The sequence below is a fragment of the Carassius carassius genome, chromosome 32, assembly GCF_963082965.1.
Source record: "Carassius carassius chromosome 32, fCarCar2.1, whole genome shotgun sequence".
Taxonomy (NCBI): Eukaryota; Metazoa; Chordata; class Actinopteri; order Cypriniformes; family Cyprinidae; genus Carassius; species Carassius carassius.
Genome location: NC_081786.1, coordinates 25,795,825 through 25,819,415, shown reverse-complemented (window position 1 = coordinate 25,819,415; position 23,591 = coordinate 25,795,825). Strand labels below are relative to the sequence as shown.

Genomic DNA, 23,591 nt, shown 5'->3' with positions numbered 1-23,591 from the left:
TAAAATGAAAATAAAAGGAGGCAGTGGTATTTGATATCCTATTTAATTTTATTGTAAATATACAGGAAAATTGCAGTAGCCAAGGAGAGCTGACTGATGTTATCAAGTGCGCTGCTGTTTGCAGAATTACCGGACTTGTGTCATCCAGTCTGGGGGAGATCACACTCACGAGTCGAACTCGCAAAGCCCAAACTACCGAGGATGCAAGTCCGAAATTTGCATACTTTGTATTGAGAAACGTGTGCAGACCCACATCATTACACAGGAAGATTTTTTTTTTAAATTGTTCTGGGTAATTTAGGTGGAAAGGCGGTATAAGTTTCTGAAAGTTTTTTTTTTTTTTTTGAGCATGGCGATTCATGACATCATGAAGGGAGGAATTCCTTGTATGGGCATTTCTCCCAAATGAGCCCGCGTACATATCGACCAGAGGGAGGGTGAGAGCATCCCCTTCAACATCATCAGTAGCGCTGCACAGGACTTGCAAAAAAAAAAAAGAAAAAAAAAAAAAAAAAAGGTGTCTCTAAAAAGGAGTGTGTTTTTGGATGTGAGGGAAAGATAACCTTGCACAGCTTCCTAAGAACCCAGTGTTATGTGAACTGTAGATGTGGTTTGTTTTTCTGGTGCAGCAATGGAGTTTAACAAGTGTTTATTTGTTCCCGTCATTTCAGTGATGAATGCTTTATAAACAAGACCCAGTGTCACACTGTCTGGTCTCTGTTTCCCTGAGTCTCCACTAGTGGTCTCACTTCCCCATAGGCACCTCACCGCAGGCACTAAAATTTCCACAAAGCCTTGTCCCTTCATCACAGTAATTGCACTCCTGTTAGTTGCACTCAGGTGTCTTCACTCAATAGTCATTACCCTGCCTATATTTACCAGTCTGTTTCTGTTTGTTTTCATGGAGTCCTTTCTTTCCGTCACCCAGTTTCCTCGCCTTCCGAGTTTCTTGTTCCTATTCCGGTTCATGTTCCATTCCCTGTTTGGTTGTTTGTTTGTATTGATTTTTGGTTTTGACCCCTGCTTGTTGGATTCTGTTTTGGATTACCCATTAAAACCCACACTGCATTTGGAACTCTCGTCTCCTGTGTTTCCCTGGGTTCCCGAACGTAACACCCAGTTAGGCACTGGATTTGCACATCGCTTGATACTGAAAGATGGAGCGGTCTCAGCGATAAAAGATCCTGGTCATGATTCGGAACCAGAGGCAGTAAGTGAAACTATATCAATTTTTTGTTGTTGTTGTTGCTGCCAATCAGCACGCAAGTGCTCATGATTCTCTAGCTCTGTCCATGGTGCACCTCCAGGAGCTCGGCTGTTTTCAGAGAGAATCAAAGCTGTATTTTTCTTTTTTGAATATAATAAAACTAAAGACTCTTTGGAGATATGAAGGATGCAATACCACTCCATAGATACTCAAGTTCAGGAATGACATAAGGGGTGGGGGTGAATGGGGGGATAGGATGTTTCCAAGGGTCCGGAGTTAGGGGGGGGGTCCGATATTTTTTTTTATTTTAATTAATATTTAAGATATTTGAAAATGGATAACAAAATAAATGTGTAAAATAAACACTTTAGATGATAAAGTATTTTTCACAAATAAATAAATATTTAATAAAAAATATAATTAAACAGGTCACTCAGCATTCTGGGAAGTTTGTGTGCATTGGGAATCACGCATTAGGAGATCTAAAGTTTTAAGGGTATTGTAAAAAGTTAATGTGTTCCATCTGTTTGTCTGTGTCCCCTCATAGAACTTCAAATATACTGACCTAGTTCAATTAGGTAAGGAAGATGATCAGATCTTGGTCATTCTGTGACCATCTGAAACCAGACCAAGATCTTGACTTTCTTGAACATTGCAAGACTAGGGTCATGTTCTGCAGTCTCCTTGCTGCTCTTATTGATGAGTTAGGCGGAAAAAAAATAGTTTTACTGAGACTGATCATCCTATCCCGGTCTTTAACATCAACATTTATAGTAACAATACCAATAATACTTAATAAATGTAACTCATGCTCATATGCCACTGTTTGAAGGAATTTACCTGTAGATTTTAATTATCATAAATGTAATAAATAATGGTTTAAATTAGCTTTTTAAAAATAGCAACTGTATTGACACTGCAATATAACCCCCCCTTTCCCTCAGTCAAGCCTTAGAAAAAATCAAAAATATTTTTTAATATTTTAAAATTATTTTTGATTAGGGTAACAGGGATGACATGATATCAGGGGACACCAATAAAATGATTAAAATGTTATAGAAAGAAAATGCATACTTATACCAAATACACTGCTTAACAATGAGACTGTGATGACCGAGGCCACAGATAAATGTATCTGTTTTAAATGTTTGTTAATTGTTGTATTGGGGTTTGATGCGTTTTCCTTTTGGTTTTTTTCCTTTGTAAATGTGTATTTATTTTTTTAAGTTTTGGTTATTTGACTAAATATGAATGCTGTAAGTTAGGTATCTTATGTTGTCTTTATGCGCGCTAAAGGAGGACAGGTAGCTCCTAATTATTTTCTATTCCTGGAGTGCACGCTGGTGAATGGAAGGTGTAACAACGAGCAGGGACAAATAATGTTGTTGTTTATTCATATGATGTGTTATAGTGTATAAGTGAATATGAATGATAGTTATTAATTTTGATGTTCTAAATGCGATGTGAATTCATCTAATTTAGGAGGTTAAGTCATGTATTTGTGACCCCTTTGTCATTTAATGGTATGGTCCTGGTAATATAAGGGCATATCATGTCCTTAAATAATATCATTATTTAAAATAATATTAAATTGACTTTTTTGATGTAATATTGATGAAAGAATACATAGTATTATGTTTTTAAATTACAAATGTATTCATTGTTATATTAAATCTAAGTTTGATTATTTCTTAGGGACTCAAAAGGCACCGCTTTTGTGGAATGACCCAAATAATTATTTTATCACATTTTAGAACTACATAATTAAGCTATAAAAATAATAGTATCAAGTGATTGACTTACCAATCACGTAAAACATGAGGTCCCTTATCAGAAAGCACAGGGCAATGGTACAGCCAAATATCAGGGCTCCTGCTGAAAGGTGAGACATTAAAACAAACTTCATATGAATCACATCACCATTAAATCATTAATACCAATTCCGATTTTCTTTATTTTGCTCTCTGATTTAAGCCTGTGTTACACTTTCTGCATCCGCGAGTCCACTATGGTATGCATGACAAAAATTCTCATTGGAGAGTGTGCACGGATGCTCTGAGCGGACATCTGTGTGCCTCCAAATTTTTTGTGACCGCGCGCACTTGTGCATAGGTCAGTAGGCTTCAAAAGCACCAATTGTGCAATAATAAAGCCAGATGTGCAATAATTCCGGGTAATTGTTTGTTCACATGTTTGTGGCGGAGCAGACCATCACCATACGCTTACCGTAGTATAAATACAAATAGTGCACACATGATCAAGTTAGAGGAGTACTTTCAGCCATCATAAAGAGTTGATGTAATCAATAGGGACATATACACAAACAGACAAAAGTTTTTGAACAGTAAGCTATTTAATGCTTTACAGAATTATCTTTCGCTCAACAAGCCTGAAATTATTTGATCCAAAATACAGCAAAAGCAGTATTAGTGATTTTTTTTTTTTTTTTTACAATTTAAAAGAACTGATTTCAAATTCAATATATTTTAACACTTAATTTATTGCTGTGATCAAAGCTAAATTTTCAGAATCATTAAATCTAGTTTTCAGTGTCACATGATCCTTCAGAAATCTTTCTAATATGCTGATTTACTGTTAAAGAAACATTTTTATAATAATTATTATAAATATTTAAAGCAGTTGAGTACATTTACTTTTTCAGGATTCCTTGATGAATAGAAAGATAAAAAGATCAGCATTCATCTGAAATAAAAAGCTTTTGTAACATTATACATTATACCATTTAAATAGCTTGGAATCAAAGCTTTTTTTTTATTGAAATTATAGAAATGAATACTTTTATTTATCAAGGATGCTTTAAAATTAGTAAAAGTAATAAAAAAGGCATTTATAATGTTACAAAAGTTTTATATTTCAGATAAATACTGTTCTTATGAACTTTCTATTCATCAAAGTAACCTGAAATATTCTACTTGAAAAATTCTACCTGTTTTCAACATAATAATAATGATGATAATAATAATAATAAGAATAATAAATGTTTTGAGCAGCAAATCAAAATATTATATTAATTTCTGAAGGACCATGTGGATTTAGTAATGATGCTAACAATTCAGCTTTGAAATCACAGGAATAAATTACATTTTAAAATATATTCAAATTTAAAAGTCAAATAACTGCAGGCTTGGTGATCAGAAGAGAATTGTTAAAAAAATAAAAATATAAATCTTATGGTTCAAAAACTTTTAAATGGTAGTGTACCTCAAATCTCATGCATGCCTGTATATCTCATTTGCAGCTTGAATAAAATACATTTTTAAAACAACCTAAAGAAATTGAAGGAATAAATACATACATCAATGTTTTCTAAATGTTCATTTCTAAAGTGCAGGCAATGAGTTATCAACACTTAAAAAACTTCACTTCATCTTTTAACTCCAATTTTAATAATCTTTATATAATCTCTTCAAAAAAAATTTACATCTATTTTACAAAAGAAAAAAAAACTTAAGGCTTGAATAGCTTTGCACATAAATGGAACATATGGAAATAACTTTTACTGCACCTTCAGATCACACTGCAAAAAAAAAAAAAGAGAAAAAAAAAAGGTTTAGTCAACTATGTTATGAGAAAAATGGAAAACTTTTGTAGAATTTTGTTCTTCTGAGGAGGGGGTGTCCCCCCCTAAGGGTCTGTGAGAATGTTTATCTCGAGTCAGGTGCGACCCTGGGTTACAAGAACCTAAAATAAAACAAATTTTTACAATTGTTTTGAAGATTTCTTTGTTTCTTATCTGTGTACCGTATTTTCCGGACTATAAGTCACACTTTTTTTTTCATACTTTGGCTGGTCCTGCGACTTATTTATCAAAATTAATTTGACATGAACCAAGAGAAATGAACTAAGAGACATGAACCAAGAGAAAACATTACCGTCTACAGCCGCGAGAGGGTGCTCTATGCTGCTCAGTGCTCCTGTAGTCTACATTGAAGACATAGAGCGCCCTCTCGTGGCTGTAGACGGTAATGTTTTCTCTTGGTTCTTGGTTCTAAATAAATGCGACTTATAGTCCAGTGCGACTTATATATGTTTTTTCCCCTCATCATGGCGTATTTTTGGACTGATGCGACTTCTACTCAGGTGCGACTTATAGTCCGAAAAATACGGCATATAAGGTAAGTGACAAAACACTACTTTGGGATTCTGTAGCCAGAAAACCCCCACAGCGATTGTGAATCTGTAGCTCTGCACCAGAGCTCACCTACTACGGTGTGTCTCACTGTTGTCAGCTATGCATTTTGTTTTGGTCTTTCAAAAATGTAACTGTGGTTCAAGGTTCAAAATACACATTTAATCATTTAGCAAACGCTTTTATCCAAAGCGACTTACAAATGAGAACAATAGAAGCAATCAGACCAATGAGAGAACAACAACAGCTTACAAGTCCCAGTTAGTGTAGCCCAGTACACTTAGCTATGTTTTTTTAAGAATAGAATAGCATAGCATAGCACAGAATAAAATAGAATAGAAAAAGGTAAGTGCTAGTATTAGAAGACCTTCATCCTTGATCCAGAATTGGAAGAAAGGATCAGGAAGGAAGGAACGCAACTTATTGATTCAACTCTTGCGGATATAGCCTTAGCAGCTATAGCTCGCTTTCCACCCACTGGTGAGCCAATCGTTCGGCCTTGGTCTGTTGCTGACACAGCACTTTGCATCCCTACTATCGTAGGATATATAACCTTGATACTAGCCCTCCTCCTGTACAAGCGAGTGAATGTCATACAAGAGTCTTTCAGTAAATTCATGTCTGTCATCCTGCACATTTTCAGAAGTGATAAAACTGACCAAGAACCCGAATTGGAGAATCAAATCAACCTGATTGAGATTACGACCATACCGCTTCGTCAAACCACTAACAGATCGATCGAAAGCCCAATTACAACTAATCCTAAACAACACACCTTTATGTCAGTTGAAGTGTTCCTAACCCATCTATCCCAATTTACCCACGTCCTACACCAAAATTCAGCAAGTCATGGAGATGTTGTTTGTGTCTTGTGTGTGCCTGTTCTCTCTGTCTCTTGTTCCAGTGCCCGTCGATGTTCGCACCAGGTACATCATCGCACAAAAGGGGGACTGTAGGACCTGAGTGAACAATCACACAAGTAAACTCCACAAGCTGAACACCATTGATGATTGTCTGAAAATGAACAATGCTCAGTTGATAACATGATTCCACAACAGAGGACATCGGTCTCGCTCAACAGAAAACGAATCATGAGCTAATCATGTGACATCAACATCCTGAGTCGGTTTCCTGTCAGCCGTGCTGCTCACTCCTAAAAAGGAGCTGATTAAATTAACTTCGATCACAAGACTCAAACCCGCAAGAATCATCAATAATTAATGGACCACAACAAAGGATTCATTCAGCATGTCCCATGACTTGTTTGTGAATTTTTCTACAAACTGAACTTTAAGAAATAATCTCAAAAGGACAACCATTGAGAAATCTGAAGGTTTAACTATATTAACAAATATGTTTATGTATTAAATATGTTTGATGTGTTCAATGTAATCGCTATTAAATGTAAGATATGGAAAGTTTAGTGTGGAATGAATGGCTGTGATTTTTGCAAGACTGTGAAATGAATGAAAATATGGTATTTTGAATGGTGTGTGTTGTACGACACGTTATAGAAGTTATTAAACAAAAGCCTGCAAAGATATCACCCCATGTGACAAGTTGAAGTGTCATGTAAAGGAATGCATGCTAAGCCTTGCAACAGCATCCCATTGGAAGATCACGTCATGGGATTGACCAAATCAGCTTAGATAAAACCCCAATGACTGAACTTACTAGTGCACTGCTCTTCCGTCTTTGCCATGGCTTGAACTACCTACTCCAACACACTGCTAGCGTTCTTGTCATCCAGAACTCAAAACACTCCGTTAAAACTTTGTGGCTGCCAAGAATCTTCGAAGTCTTGCAAACAGCGAAACGGGGAAATAAATACTGATTATAATGAATTCTACTGTCTTTTTACACGTTGTGCTGCATATCGCACCGTGTAAACATAAAACCACGTCTGCATTTGTGATTGGAGAAACGACAAACAAGCAGCACTACTCTACACTGCTCAAAACTCACATTTGAATCATCAGTGGCAAATTCTTTAAATATGAAAACTTACTTACAGACTGTGAGTCAGAAGCGTTATGCAAAAATCTTCCCACATTGTGATGTAGAAATTAGGGACGTCCCGATCCGATCCACGAAATCAGTATCGTGCAGATACTGGCCCAGAATGCTAGATCGGAGATCGGAGGGGAGAAAAAAATATGATCTGATACCGATCCAACACACACCATGGGAAAATCTAGCTTAAACCGTCGCCTAAATGTCTTAGGTCTGCCCTCGGTCTGCGATTTCTTCCGAAGGAAGGGGTGTGCGATATGAAGATTTTTGATTGTGGATGATAAAAATGTCCCCATGATCTGCTTTTGAAGAAAGCCCTACTGGTTATTTAAATGTTTCATTTGTGTGCTGTTCTGACATGCTTTTTCTTTTTTCAAAGCGTGTGCATGAAAATGAAAAACCCTTCAAACAGCACCTGATTACGGAACTAAGTTATGTTTTGTGATAAAACTGTCAAAAAACACAAGGGTTATGTATAGCCACAGTTGATTATGTCTAAAATGAAAGCAAACAACTGAAATTTATGGATGCATGTCTGTATTTTAGATGCAGGTCTTAAAGGGACAGTAGGCTACATGCTGTCGACTGTAATAAACTCCTTTAATATACTGTAGGTTTGGGACGACATGCGAGTGAATAAACTGACAGAAATTACATTTTAGGGTGAACTATCCCTTTTATATGGTTACATTTAATTTTGATGGTCCCCTTAATTAACCGACTATAAGCAACTTTGCAACTACATGCAAACTAACTCTCATTAGAGTATTAGTATGCTCAAGAATGGTAGAATCTATTATGGTATAATAAGTTTACACTTGCAAATACACTTCTAGTCAGTTTATCTGTTGGTTGACAATAAAGTGTTAGCATTTATTTACAGTAGCAGACATAGTAAAACTCTAAGGACCGCTAGTTAATATGTAGTTGCAGAGTTACTTATCAACAGCTGTCTAAGGGGTACCATTAAAATAACTAAACTGAAATTACAATAAAAATAGTTAAAAGCAAATGTGTCATTACACATTCATATTATCTGTTATCTGATCTTATGGCTGTTTGAGAAAAAAAAATTGTTATTATTATTATTACTACTACTACTTATAAGTGGTCTTTGACTGCTTTAAGTAAAGTAGCATCAGAAAAATGGCAAGATATAAGACTTATAATACATTATAACTATGAGAAATATAAACCATTGTAAAAGTGGATGCAACATGTTTATGGTGTTCTAAATAATCATACTTTTAAAAGCTATAACCACAAAAAGTAACTATTATAATATATTAAAACTGTTCTTATGAATATTCATTAAATTATACAACATAAGGTTTTTTTATAATGCATTATGCATTAATTATAATGCTTTAAGAATACTCTTATAATGTATTATAAATACGGGCTTCATAGAAAGTGTTAAATTTTTGCACATTTTTGCAAATTTAAAGAACTAACAAATATTGCTACTACGTCTTGTATTAATTTTTCTAAAAATCCTGTCATACGTGCACAAACTGACAGTCACCAGTTATAAGCTACTACTAAATATTGTAGAAACATAATTTTCTGTAAAGTTGCTTATTAACAATTTGTATTGTAAAAAGCGCTATACAAATAAACTTGAATTGAATTGAATGTAAATTATGTGAAAAGCGTGGGAGCATGTTCTAAAACAAAATCAAGACTTTGTAAATGAGCATAATAGGACGCCTTTAAAGCAGGCTAACATATTCGATTACACCCAATAAACAAAATGATCTTTAAAAATAGCATAAATTGACCACTTTAAAGGAATTTCAGCACTGTTGCAGCCAGGGGCACTAAATGAGTCTCAAAAAAAATTACTTTAGAATTCATTATTCTATGTTTTAATGTTTTCTCACTGGCCAAATGAAATCCATTTAGAGTCACCCATTTAGTTTGTCGATCTTCCCGAGGTAATTTCGATACCGGTTCCTAACAATACTTTTTTCGATACCATACGTTTTAAAATCCATTTCAACATCAACATAAATACATTAAACACAAAACTTATATTTTTCACCTTAATTAAAACAAATTCTGGTAACACTTCACACTCAGGACAACATTATTAATACAACTGGTTGTTCTTTTTGGATAGGGGTTCGCCATTCAGGGGTGGACTGGGACCAAAAAGTGGCCCTGGACTTTCTGGCCCACAGCAGCCCACCACATCATAACGCAAACGCCCATGTTTTGATGTCATTTATTAATTTAATATTTAAGTAAACAGTTTGGGGATTTTAACCAATAGGGCAACTGATCCTCCGTTGAGAGAAAAAAAAAAAAAAAAGGACAGCAGCTGATCATTTAGCGACTCCTAGTGAGCGATACATGCTCATCAAGACACGAACATTCTTCTAGAACTCACACTTTGCATTCAGTTAGCAGATCCATACGAATCATGCATGAAATAGAAGTTTATAAACTCAAACGATAGCTTTATGTGCTTTACAGATGAACTTGAAGTCTTTATTCATTCGAGATGTTCAATAATAGATAATCTTTGGCTCGGTAATACAAGTTCATGATCCGATTAGTGAACCGATGATTCTTTTGAGTCAATCTTTTAAAATAATAATTTATTTTGTTTAACGAAACCAGTGTTTCACAAACTGGATAGATCTGAGGTGCAGGGCTCACAAAATCGTTAGCCCCACGTCCCGGGGCTATTGTGTTTTCCAGTCCGATTGGCTATCGTGAATAGTGATGTAAAATTCCTAACTTGATTCGCGTTGTTCACTTGCTTGAAGGGGTGAAACGGATCGTAGCTAATCGTTTGCACTTGTTTCTAAATCTTGCTGATTCAAGCGTTTTTAAACAAATTGCGCTTGCGCTCACTCATTCAAAGCACACGCTGCGAGCAGCATTTCAAACAATGCACGTACAGAGAATGAATTCATCTTTCGCGTATCGTAACTTAATGAATGAACTGAATGAACACATACACACACAATTACCGTATTTTTCGGACTATAAGTCGCACCTGAGTATAAGTTGCATCAGTCCAAAAATACGTCATGAGAAAAAAAACATAAGTCGCACTGAACTATAAGTTGCATTTATTTAGAACCAAGAACCAAGAGAAAACATTACCGTAGTACAGCCACGAGAGGGCGCTCTATGTCTTCAGTGTAGACTACAGGAGCACTGAGCAGCATAGAGTGCCCTCTCGCGGCTGGAGACGGTAATGTTTTCTGTTGGTTCATTTCTCTTGGTTAATTTCTCTCGGTTCATGTCAAATTAATTTTGATAAATAAGTTGCACCTGACTATAAGTCGCAGGACCAGCCAAACTATGAACTAAAGTGCGACTTATAGTCCGGAAAATACGGTATCTCAAAATAATTGTCTCTGCAAGTATTCTCGTAAACACAGTCAGTTAATTCGCTGTACCGGATAAATCTGTCTCTCTCTCTCTGTTTTTTAGACGACGTGAAAGGGGGCGTTTCAAGATACGCAATGGAGTAGACCAGGAGTAGACCAAACTAAAGGGAAAAACACTCATCCAAACAAATGCTTCATTAAATTGGTGGTATTGCGGCTTTGGTTGCAATACTCTTATCGCATATGTTGCACTTTGCTGACTCGGCATCCACTTTTATAAAGTATAGCCACACTTTAGACCTCTTTGGCATTGTAAAACGGAAACGTTTTGATAAAAAACAACTACACTTGTGTTGTGTGACTGCAATTATCTTCAGAAATTCTCCCCGTCACGTCACGTGGTAGTGGACAGCCAATCACGGCGAATTTAGGTCCTTACATGCGCATATGCTACAAGCTCACACAGACACAGCCGCTTGGAAAAAAAAAAAAAAAAAACGGCCACTTGGCTTTTGGAACCGAAATTTGGCACCGAAAGATAAATAATTTTTCGATACTCATAGTATCGAAGTTTTTCGTTCGATACCATAAAGGCATCAAAGTTCGGTACCCAGCCCTACTTAAAACCGCCCTGAGTGAGCTGCAAACAGTCCATCATTGTTTCAATGCCGGAGCAGGTGTAGACCAGAATGACTCCTAAGCGACTGAGGTGTTTTGCTGTTGGATGTAATAATTAACATAGCAGTCATCATTTACTACTGACATCTGAGCTGCTGAAGATGCAGTGGATAACCTTTGTTTTTGAAGGAAATGCACCCCTGATCTACCTAAATCATTCTATGTTCACGCAAATCATTTGTGATCCAGCCTCACCTACAGAAGTGAGTATAGGTTTTTTAATGAATGCTGCAAACTGCCTTTTCTAATAATGTGCTAGTTAGCATGTTTCATGATGAATGCTGCTAAAGTTTACAGTCTCGCAGAGAACGACGTGTCACCCCACAGAAGAAATGGGCAAGGTGAGCAAAGGGAAATGCAGCATAACAGCTTGCTGTGAACAAAGCTGTTTTTGACAGGTTAAAAGGGTGTTGTTTTAGACCAGCGGTTCCCAACCCAGGTCCTGTTTTGCATGTCTCCTTAATCAAACACACCTGATTCAGATCATCAGCTCATTAGTAGAGACTCCAAGACCTGAAATTGGTGTGTCAGAGAGGGGACATGCAAAATGTGCATTGTTGCAGTGCATCCAGTACCAGGGTTGGGAACCACTGTTTTAGACTAACATTGCGGAATTTTAACCAATGTAGACTTTTCATTAAGATCCTAAAGAAACATATCAACTTCTGAAAAATGGGCATCCGATGACCCCTATACAAATAATTTTGAACAATAGGATACATACCAAAAGACCACTTCTCATTCAGCCGCCTCTCAGCAAGGCAGTGCACCAGCTGAATCTCGTATTCTTGATCTCTACTTCCCTTAGATGCCTGGAGGACCCTCACACCTGTGGACAGTTTGATGTAATCCTCATAGTAATAGCCCCAAGCTGCTAGAGAAAGCTGAAGCTGGCTGTCAAACTGTGCTAGATCATCCAGGGTAGTGCAGCCCAGGGTCTTCAGGCTGCCGAAATACAGTATAAAGAAGAGCCATTATATAACAGACAGGATAGATGGATGAGTGAATGTTTGAACTACCTGACTTTCTCTGCCATTTATCAAGCAAAGAGACACGTCAGAGATGACTACAAGAGCTGTACTTTCTCAGAATTAAAATAGTAAAGAGGGTCATCATTTTGTAAGTCTACCTGGGCTTTTAGTTTGTTTTCATTCCTTGTGTGTTCCCTTGATCTAGTTCCTGTCTCCCCTTGATTATGTTAATTAGTTCACCTGTGCCTAGTTAATTAACCATTAGTCCCTCATTGGCCTGTGTATTTAATAGAGGTCGACCGATATTGGATTTTGCCGATAACGATAGCTAGGTTGGACCACACTGGCCAATACAGATTAATTAACTGATAGTTTTTAAAATGGATACTGAACAAAGACTAAAATAGTATTTTATTTATATTTTTTAAAAAAAACAGTACTGAACTATTCTAAACTCATGAAATAAACCTTTTCACATAAATTTTATAAAATATTAATATAAATTACATGTTTAGGGCCCTATGAAATGTTTTATTTTTATCACCATTTTTTATTTTTACCAAATTCTGTGTTTTAGCATGTATAATTATTTGAACGCAAAAAACAACTTTTTTTATTTTTTTTCTTAAAGAAGCCTAATGATTTTTCCCCCCTCATAAATTCTGTGTGTATTTAAATTTTTACTGTTATCAAATCAAGGCATGACACATTAATTTCTTCTTATCTTTTAATTACTGAAAATTAAGCAAACTTTTTTTTGGCAAACAAAGGGGTTTTACTATTAAAATTCAAACATAGAAGAAATGTTGTGTGATTAATCCTTAATAAATAAAGTTTTTTCCATTTTAGCAGTAGTAGTAGGCTATGTACATTCTACTGAAAAATAGACTTCAAAATAGGGATGGGCGATATATCGCATGCGATTGTTACACGCATTTCGTCAGTAAATCCGGTTCCCTGATTAGCGGTAAATCGGCATCACATGCTTTCAAATGGAGCTGCATTTAATAGACAGAACCGTAGATCACTGACAAGCTACCCAATACCGCATTCATTATTGAAGGCGATTCATCTGCGATAATGAACGCGATATTGTGTAGCTTGTCATGAAATCCTTTCTCATTCACCCAATAGAAAGCTGATTTATACATAGATGTTGATGTTGTTCGAGTGACAATGATGTGTATGTGAACTCACGTGTGATAGTAGTGCTCCAGGCTCTGGGAACAAAGCCACTCCTGGAAAGCAAAGTCTCTGAGCAGCTGAAGTTGGGCCTCAGTTATCTCCCTCCAGTGATGGTTTTCCTTTACCACTTCCTCCAGCCGAGAAAGCACACATAAACTCAGCTCCTCCAGAGTCTGTACATCTTTAATGGAAATAAAATAATTGAAAAAAAAAAAAAAATGTTTTAAGATTCTTACCACAAAAACTATTTTAGGATTATTTGTTTAATATTTCAAAATGTTTAAATGTTAAAAATATAATATAAAAAAAAACGTGTAAACACTAAACTGGTAAAAATAGATAAAATAAAAAAACGTAAATCATTTAAAGCATGAAGTCCACTAAAACATAGGGTGAACCAAATTTTATAGGGTCTTAAACATATTAGAAAATAAAAAAAAATTAACAGAATTAATGCAGGGGCAGAGCTAGGTTTGGCCACCCGACACACAACTGATAAAGAATTGTATATTTATACATGTAAAACGTCTTTACGAGCACATAAAATGGGAGAATTTTCAGATGCGCACTCTATGTCACCTCAGCACCAGGTGCAAGTCAAACGAATACAGAAATGGTGACGAGCTTCAGTAGAACAACAGCAAACTGTGCCACTTGTAGCATTTGGTCTTCAATTGCATGCACAAATACCACAGTTCAGGCTGTAGTCTTTATCATTTATTTTCAAAGCATGAAACAAACTACGAGTATGCAATCTCGTGGTTATGTAGTCTTTTAAGTCACAAAGTTACAAAAAACTGACTTAAAACTGTGAATGTAATCATTTATTATTTATGAGACACATTTAAAGCACTATCAGATCTGCATAAAGTACAGCCGTGCCAGCTCTTATAATAGCAGCTAAAATATCCTAATAACCAGCTCCTGTGATGTCTGTTAATCAAAGAACAAAATAAAAAGGAGGAAATCAATAACTTCTGAAGTTTTAAGCTTCATGTATAAAATAGAATATATGTTTGATAACTTTATTAAATTATATTTTCTACTTGCTGTAGAGCACAGGTAAATATGACATTTAATGAATATTAATGAATTCATTAGGCTAATGAGGCTAGGTCGATATATCGGCCGATATTTGGCATTTTTCAAATATCGTCATCGGCCAATAAGTTTTTCTGCTTGGCTTATGTGTTCGGGATCCTTTATTTTGACAAGCGCCAGACTTTTATTTTGACAGCGCTGAGAGTGGCAGCACCTGAGCACACACAGTGCTCACACTCTCCCTTTTGTTTGTCGTCGTCATTAACAGTTTTTTCTAATATGGATAGAAGTTGGTCTAATAAGCAGATAGAACGGTTAAACAAAGGAATTAATGTATACAGAAAGTATTATAACGATTGCTTTTATATTAGGCCTATTAGTAATAGTCTCTTTTGACGTCAGCATTAAGCAAATATTGTTAACGGCAATACTTTTTCAGCATTTGAATGACAGCAGTCTTGCATTACATGGGGATGCAGTCAGAAACGAGAATAACAGCATGCGCACTCACGTCACACTGCTGTGCGTGCAGTAATGAAAACTTCATGTTTGCACACGTTTTTAAGCAATGCAGTTTAAAACAACTGATTTTAGGCCACTGGAACACAAACAACAGAGCTATAAGCGTGCGCTGTAGGTTTCTGTGTGAGAGGAGTGCGTAAGCCACGCATCAGCTGCTAATAGAGCTTGTGAGTATTTATACACAGAACTGTAAAGGTACGTCAACCCGTCAAAATAAAAGTCCGGTTAAAGACTATTGTTCAGCAGAATGTATATAGCCTACTACAAAAAAAAATATTAAACAAAATCTAAAAAAAAAAACCAAACAATTTTGTTTTTAAGGTTTTATCACACACCATTTCTGCCATGTTTTATTTTTAATAGTAAATCCCCTTTGTTTACCAAAAAGTTAAGTTAATTTTCAATAATTAAAAGATAAATTAAATTAATGTTTTATGTGTTTAATGTGCATCTCAGAAAAATGCTTTATTTACAACCCCAACTGAATGGCACTTAAATGCACTTAATTCATCTGTCAACTTTATTGTCATTGTTCACAGTACAAGCACAGACAGAGAAACAATGGGTAATAATTAAATGTTTATTTTTGATGTATGCATGCATTGTTCATTTTAAGAGACACAGGAGTCTTATTTTTTTCTTGCATAATTAATATTGCACTTTAAGCAAAAAACACATTTTACTCGATTAATCGATGGAATTTTTGGTAGAATACTCGATTACTAAAATATTCGATAGCTACAGCCCTTATTTTTATTTATTCATTTATTTATTTATATATATATATATATATATATATATTTAAGCATTTAAGCATTTGTATAAGCATTTACAATTCTTTATGTGTGTGTGTGTGTGTGTGTGTGTGTGTGTGTTTTCATTTTCTGAAGTTGGCAACCCTAGCTTTAGCCTCCCCAAAAAATCTAGCTTTAGATTCCCCCCAAAAAATCTACTGAGCCCCCTTAAGAATTTGGCAATTAGCCAGGTACAGACCTACTTAAGCATAAGAGGTTTGTTTAAAATGTACAATTTTGTGTTTGTATAGTAAACAGGTGTGTGTGTGTGTGTAAACCACTTAAACCATCACTTAAACCATTTATAAACTCATTTAATTGATACATTCACTGGTTATCCATTTATACTACTTTGTTGTTTAATCCTATGATTGCATGGTTTCAAGGGATATTTGTCTTCACAAATAAAGATAAGGGAATGTGTCCATTTCAAGGTTTTTTTTACATCACTGGATGCTGTTGTGAAGCAGTAATTTTCTATTGCTATTGCTTGTGGTATAATAACATGTGATGGATGTGTGCTGGTCAGACAAAGTCTAAGCATTAAGACATACACAACTAAGGCACAACATACACAACTTGCATAAACTGTGCTTCCTTTTTTCTTCTTTACTTCGTCTCCTGCTTATGCACTTCTCTAGCTTTACTCTGTCAACTTCTTAGCTTATAGATGACTGTTAACACAATTTTGGGTATCAGACAATGGTTCTGGCTACCAGACATGAAATGCTGTTAAAGGGGTCATATGATGCGATTAAAAAAATCTCTCTCTTTGGAGTGTTAAAAGGTCTGTAAAGTTGCAAAGACTAAAGTCTCAAATCCAAAGAGATATTCTTTATCAAATTTAAGACTCAACGACGCCCACCTAAAACGGCTCATTCAAACACTCCCCCCACTTGTCTATGTCACTATGTGGAAATATTTTCGTAATGCCGACCCAAATGTTCACACAAAGAAAAAAGGCGTGGTTTCAATAACCGCAGTTAGTGTTGAAGCAGCCATGTCAGGGAGATGCTGTGTGTATCTAGGCGAAAGCAAAAGCGCTTTATTTGGCCATACGAAAGCAGATCAATTTAGGAATCTTTAAGATTACTTACAACAGAACAGCAACGCATTTTATGGACGACCATTTCATGAACCTAGGAGAGGAGGTAATTCTGACTTTGCAATGACAATCAGGTGCTTCTGAATCAGCTACTGTAAGTATGTTTTGTTATTAGTTTAAGTATTGGCTATTGACTGTTCAGATGAGGCATTTTGCACATGTGTGTGTGTGTGTGTGTGTGTGTGTGTGTGTGTGTGTGTGTGTGAGTGAGTGAGTGAGTGAGTGAGTGAGTGAGTGAGTGAGTGAGTGAGTGAGTGAGTGAGTGAGTGAGTGAGTGAGTGAGTGAGTGAGTGAGTGAGTGAGTGAGTGAGTGAGAGTGTTACACAGTGGAGTCAGCTGTCTTAACCATCCGTGGCTTGTGTACTGCAAACACATACGAGCAAGATCACTGTGTTAGTCACGCAACTCTGTTCCCCATTCGGCTTGAACTGATGGTAAAACTAAGGACATTATTAACTCGCTTGTGATTATGGAAAGGGGAGTAACATTTTCAACGAGTGCTTGTGGTGTTCAGCCAATCACAATACACTGGGTCAGTTGGCCAATCAGAGCAGACTGTGATTGTCGTAAGCAGTGACTTTGTAGAAAACGACACGTTTGAGAGATGTGGACACCTACATAGGCATAGAGGACCTAAAATAATGTAAGCGTGACCCAAACTTTTATTTTGAATCATCATTTTAAGTCCTATATATGCCACGTTTCCACTGAAATTACACGGAACAATTGTACCATGAACTTTTTTCCCCAGGAACAATTTTCCCCCCAGACCTATTGCTTTCTGTGTTTTCACCATGGTCTAAAGTGACGGGAAGATTAGGCAAATGCGTAGTCTGGTGACGTAGGTCTGCGCGGGTTTCTCAATACAAAGTATGCAAATTTTGGACTTGCATACTCGGTAGTTCAGACTTTGTGCGTTCGACTCTGGAGTGTGATTCCCACGACGACGCAAATCCAGTAATTCTGCTAACAGCAGCGTACTTGATAACTTCAGTCAGCTGACCATGGCTACTGCAATTTTCCTCTCTGTATATTTACAATTAAATGAAATAGGATATCAAATACCACTGCCTCCTTTCGTTTTTCATTTAAACATAATTATAGCCGCAGAAATTTACTTATTTCAGGTAAATGTGTATATATACAGCCATAACAATGAAACAAAATATTATATCAATTGCTTCTTTTTATTTTCATTTTAACATATAGATAAATTGAATACAGACCAAAGATAACCCTTTAGTTTTCCCCAAACGAATGATATTTTATGTTTAACCACTAAAGAGACATCAGAGCCAGCGGCACACATCAGAAGGTCTAGCCGAGTTGAGGCTGCTCTCGGTGGATACATGAACACTGAGCTCTCGCTGATTGCGTGGAGCTGACCGTCTCCGAGATCGGCGAAAAATATTTTTAAATAGGGGCTGTCTTTATAAATAAACCACAGATTTGAGTTTTAAACCACTACATTCTTGCCTGAAATACTTTTAAAATTACATTTCATGACACAATAACAGAAATATTTTGAAAATGATCCGAATAAATGGAGGTTAGAAATCACAGTGCTGCGTGAACTCAACCAATCAGCATGTTTAGCGCCCAAATCTTACCCCCAAAAGTTCCGGAACTTTGAAAAAGTACTACCTCGCCAGCAGGGACTTTCTAAGGGGTTTTTCTTTTACCCAGAAGTTTATTTAGTTCCTGCGGTGGAAAACACACCGAGTACTGGCCCAAAGTCCCTAGTTCCTGGGTAAAGTTCCTGCGGTGGAAACGCGGCTTTGAATAGTGATCGCATATAGTAACAGTTGCTATATTTAATTATGACTACACATTTTTACATACATTAACAATACTATTATTTCTATTATTAAAATACATGGCTTAATACTGTTGAGGACCACAGGTTGAAAAAAAACTGCTCTAAACTACTTCTAATATTTCTAAACAATCCTAGTGAGGCAAATCTATAAACTAAAAGTGTTTGTTTTTAAAGTGTTGAACTAACCTTCAAATAAATACTTGTACTCGGATAGGCTGCGTCTCTGGAGCCATTCTTCAATCTGACTTTCCTTGCCTTTCTTCCAGCGCACCTCCCAGAAGAAAATCCACGAGACTGAACAGAAGACGAAGGTCAGCAAAAACCGTCGGTCCATTAGACCATGTTTAGACTCCACTTAGACCTCTGTGAGCTCAGGGTCTGCCTTGCTTTCTGCTGTCTTATCTGGTCCCAAGTACTTCTCCCATGTCTTCTCCTACTGGAAAAGGACATAAAGCATACATATAATTTAGACTTGTGAAGCATTGTTTAAGTAAAAAAACATTTGCAGTGCATTTAGAAAAGTGTTCAAAACCTTTCATTGTCACATTTTTGCACAGTCTCTACACTGGACAGGAGAGGTAAGATATAATGCGACGTGAATCAAGACAATAAAAATTTGTCTCCACTAGATGTGACTCAATGTGGGCCACAAATCTTCAACAGTAAACTGCCTTGTTCTATTTATGGAATGCCGACAGAAAGGAGAGGTTAGTTTATCTTGGAGAGGTGAGGTGTCCAAGTCACAACATCTAACTACTGGGGTGCCTCAGGGCTCAGTTCTTGGACCACTTCTCTTCTCTGTCTACATGGCATCATTAGGTTCGGTCATTCAGAAACATGGCTTTTCATACCACTGCTATGCTGATGACACTCAACTCTACCTGTCATACCATCCTGATGATCCGACGGTAGCTATTCGCATCTCAGCTTGTCTAACAGACATTTCTTCCTGGATGATGGACCATCACCTTCAACTCAACCTTGCCAAGACAGAACTGCTTGTGATTCCAGCAAACCCATCGTTTCATCACAATTTCACCATCAAGTTAGGCACATCAACCATAACTCCTTCAAAAACAGCTAGAAGCCTTGGAGTTATGATTGATGATCAGCTGACTTTCTCAGACCACATTGCTAAAGCTGTCCGATCCTGCAGATTTACTTTATTCAACATAAAGAAGATCAAGCCCTTTCTATCGGAACATGCAGCACAACTCCTTGTTCAAGCTCTTGTTCTGTCCAGGCTGGACTATTGCAATGCTCTCTTGGCAGGTCTTCCAGCCAATTCTATCAAACCGTTACAATTAATTCAGAACGCGGCAGCAAGATTAATTTTTAATGAGCCAAAAAGAATACACGTCACACCTCTGTTTATCAATTTGCACTGGCTTCAAATAGCTGCTCATATAAAATTCAAGGCATTGATGTTTGCCTACAAAACTACCACTGGCTCTGCACCCATTTACCTAAATTTGTTACTTCAGACTTATGTGCCCTCTAGAAGCTTGCGTTCTGCAAGTGAACGTCGCTTGATTGTGCCATCCCAAAGCAGCACAAAATCACTTTTACGGACTTTTAAATTAAATGTTCCCTCCTGGTGGAATGAACTCCCCAACTCAATCTGAGCAGCTGAGTCCTTAGCCATCTTCAAGAATCGGCTTAAAACACATCTCTTCCATCTTTATTTGACCCTCTAACTTTAACACTCACTATTCTAATTTTATTCTTTAAAAAAATCTAACTACCTTTCTAATCTTTTTATATTCTATTTTCTTTTCATTAATTATGCAATTGTGTGTGTGTGTGTGTGAGTGTGTGCGTGTAAATGACCTCTAACACTAGCTTGCTCTATTCTTTTTTTATTCTATCTGTTTACTTTATATTATATTGTGTACTATGTTAACCTAACTGAGACTTGTTATAGCACTTATATATCATTGCTCTTTTTGTTGTTTTTGATTGGTTCCACTGTCCTCATCTGTAAGTCGCTTTGGATAAAAGCGTCTGCTAAATGAATAAATGTAAATGTAAGAAAGGTCAAATGATCAGAAACAGTCGCTTTGTCGCGCGTCTACTGAAGACTGCCTCTAGCTTGCGTGATGTGATGCAAACAACGGTCATGTCCAATTTTCTTCAAAATATCTTATTTTGTGTTCAACAAAAGAGAGAAACTAATACGGATTTGAAACAACTTAAGGGAGAGTAAATGGCAATTTTCATTTTTGGGTGAAATATCCCTTTGCTATTTAGATTAAGCATATTGAGCGGCAATTAAAGCCTCAGGTCGAGTGTATGATGTGACAAGCTGTCTAATTTTTGTGGAATACAAAAAAAAATATTTTTGTTCATGTTGAGAACATAACAGTATTGGAGATCAATTACCTCAATCACATAATTATTATATATTATTATACATATACTACCAAAGGCAAATACTGCCTATATCATAAGTATATCATATTATTATACATATACATATTATTATTATTATTATTTTTAAAAAATGTAACAACATAAGGATGGATAAACTATGACTTAATTTTAAAGTTTTGGTGAACTATCCCTTTAAGTATTTCTCTGTATTTTCCTCCCATTCAGATTTCCTTCCACAGTGACCAGTTCCTGCCTCTAAAATACAGCCCAATGGTACCTACAACATTGAGATAAAATTACACAGATGATGAGCATTTCCTGGTTTCCTCCTTACAGAGGCATCAATTTCAAAAATTATTTATCTCTCAGAGGTTTTTCTTTTTTTTTTTGGCAAATTCCAAGTTTCCATCTGGCCACTCTGACATAAAGCTCAGATTGGTGAAGTGTTGCAGTGATTTTTGTCTTTCTGCAAGTTTCTCCCATCCTACACACATGATATCTGGAACTCAACCAGTGAATGTCAGGTTCTTGGTCACATCTCCCCTGATTGTTCAGCTTGGCTGGACAGCCTACTTTTTGAACAATTCTGCTCGCTCCAAATGTCATCCATGTCAGAATTATGGAAGTCCTTGGCAGCTTCCAATGCAGCAGAATTTTTTATAGCCTCCTCAAGAGTTGTGCCTTGACACAAACCTGTGTCTGTTCCTTTGACCACATGGCCTTGGTTTTGCTCTTGTACGTATTTTCCATTTTTTACAATTTACAATTTTCCTCATTTGTAAGTCGCTTTGGATAAAAGCGTCTGCTAAATGACTAAATGTAAATGTAATGTATGTAAATTTACAAAGTTACCACAAATCTGCTTTACCTCATGGAATGGTTTTTGCTTAGTCATCACAGGGTATAGAGAACAGATTGATGAATGTGTGTATGCGTGTGTGAGTGGCATTTTAGCAAAATGCTGCAACATATCACAATGTGGAAAAATTATATATACTTTCACATGAAGACTTTTTTTTTTAACAATAAAAACTTCGCATCCATTCTTATGTTATGAAGATGTACACGTACAACCTTAGTTTCACCGAATGACAGAACTCTGCTAAATAATTACTGCGGTTTTTCCATTATGTCGCTTAGGTCTTTAAACATCAAAATCAAACTATCGGTACAGACTTTAATATTTAAACCATTACAGCGGTGCATACTAGCGAAGTATAACACACAAATCTAAAGTCCCTGAAAAATGTTAGCATAGATCTAAATAACAATCCGAACCTACCTATTTTGAACTCTGACTGAATCACAGTGACATAAACAGAACATATGCGACGCAGAATAATCACACAATGTCATAGAAAAACAACACTCAGTACTAAAATACCAACAATTCAGGTAAAAGTAATAAATAAGCCTAAAAAGTACTGTGCGATACATTACTATTCATATTTAGACAACATTTATAGCATTGTCTTCTACATATTTACCTTGATGGATGTCTATTGAGAACCGGAAAGACCGCAGGATCTAGCGCGCTAGCATAGATGACGCAGGAAATGACGGTGTAAGTAAAATATGCAATGTGTCGCATAATGTTGACGTCAAATGACGCTTTGTCGCAAAGTCTAATGCTGTGTCTGAAATCGCTCACTCATTCACTAATCCCTATATAGTGTATGAGAGTTGAGTTCACTATATCAGGAAGGAGTGAACAAATAAATAAGTGAACGGATTCGGACAGTGACGTATAGCCTACACTGCGCCTGAGACTTGGAGCTGTTGCAAAAACATTGCCATATGTACTTTTATATTACATGTAACAGTTACCTAATTTTAGAAAATAATACTAAGAGCAATAATACTCAAAATTACTTTATATTGCAGTTATACATACCTCCGCTTCAGCTTTGTGGTTTCATCGATTGTAACGTTATATAATTATTTTTTTGTAATGCTTTTATGTTCATAATCATTAAATGCTATTAAAATAACGCACTGAGAACAAAAATAAACACACATAAACACGTTCATAATTATGTATTTATTATTTTTAGTATCTTGACACTTGCTCAAGCAGCGTTTTTAGCTCAGATAAGACTTGTAGAGCGTCCTCAGGCTACCGTTAATTTTACATCAGAATACACTAACTTACCTGTTTTTAACAAAAAAAAATGTTAATTATCCACCAAATTATCATCATTTTTGTAAGTTAACAACGATGCCACCTCAGTAAATTAGTCAAATATTAAACTGAGTTATTGCCTACATAACATATTTTAATATAAATAATGTAGGAAAAACGTTAAAGCTGCAGTCCGTAACTTTTGACGCTCTAGCGGTTAATAAACAGGACTGCTTGCGTCTTGCGGAAGAACATAGCCGGATC

The 23,591-nt window shown here is 36.2% G+C and overlaps 1 protein-coding gene across 2 annotated transcripts in view; it reads right to left on the bottom strand.

Annotated features, from left to right (window-relative positions):
* arel1 (apoptosis resistant E3 ubiquitin protein ligase 1) overlaps positions 1–22,784 on the bottom strand; it is a 58,269-nt gene extending 35,485 nt beyond the window's left edge. Inside the window, exons 1-5 of one of the 2 annotated variants that reach the window (XM_059520838.1) lie at positions 22,693–22,784; positions 19,019–19,265; positions 13,564–13,732; positions 12,120–12,340; positions 3,011–3,082 (exon numbers count right to left, since the gene is read on the bottom strand). In XM_059520838.1, coding sequence (XP_059376821.1) covers positions 3,011–3,082; positions 12,120–12,340; positions 13,564–13,732; positions 19,019–19,166 — 610 coding nt within the window. In that variant the 5' untranslated portion in view covers positions 19,167–19,265; positions 22,693–22,784. Of the gene's footprint in view, positions 1–3,010; positions 3,083–12,119; positions 12,341–13,563; positions 13,733–19,018; positions 19,269–22,692 lie in introns of both variants that reach the window. The other variant, XM_059520839.1, reaches the window with a different exon arrangement.
* Between the last annotated feature and the right edge of the window lie 807 nt (positions 22,785–23,591).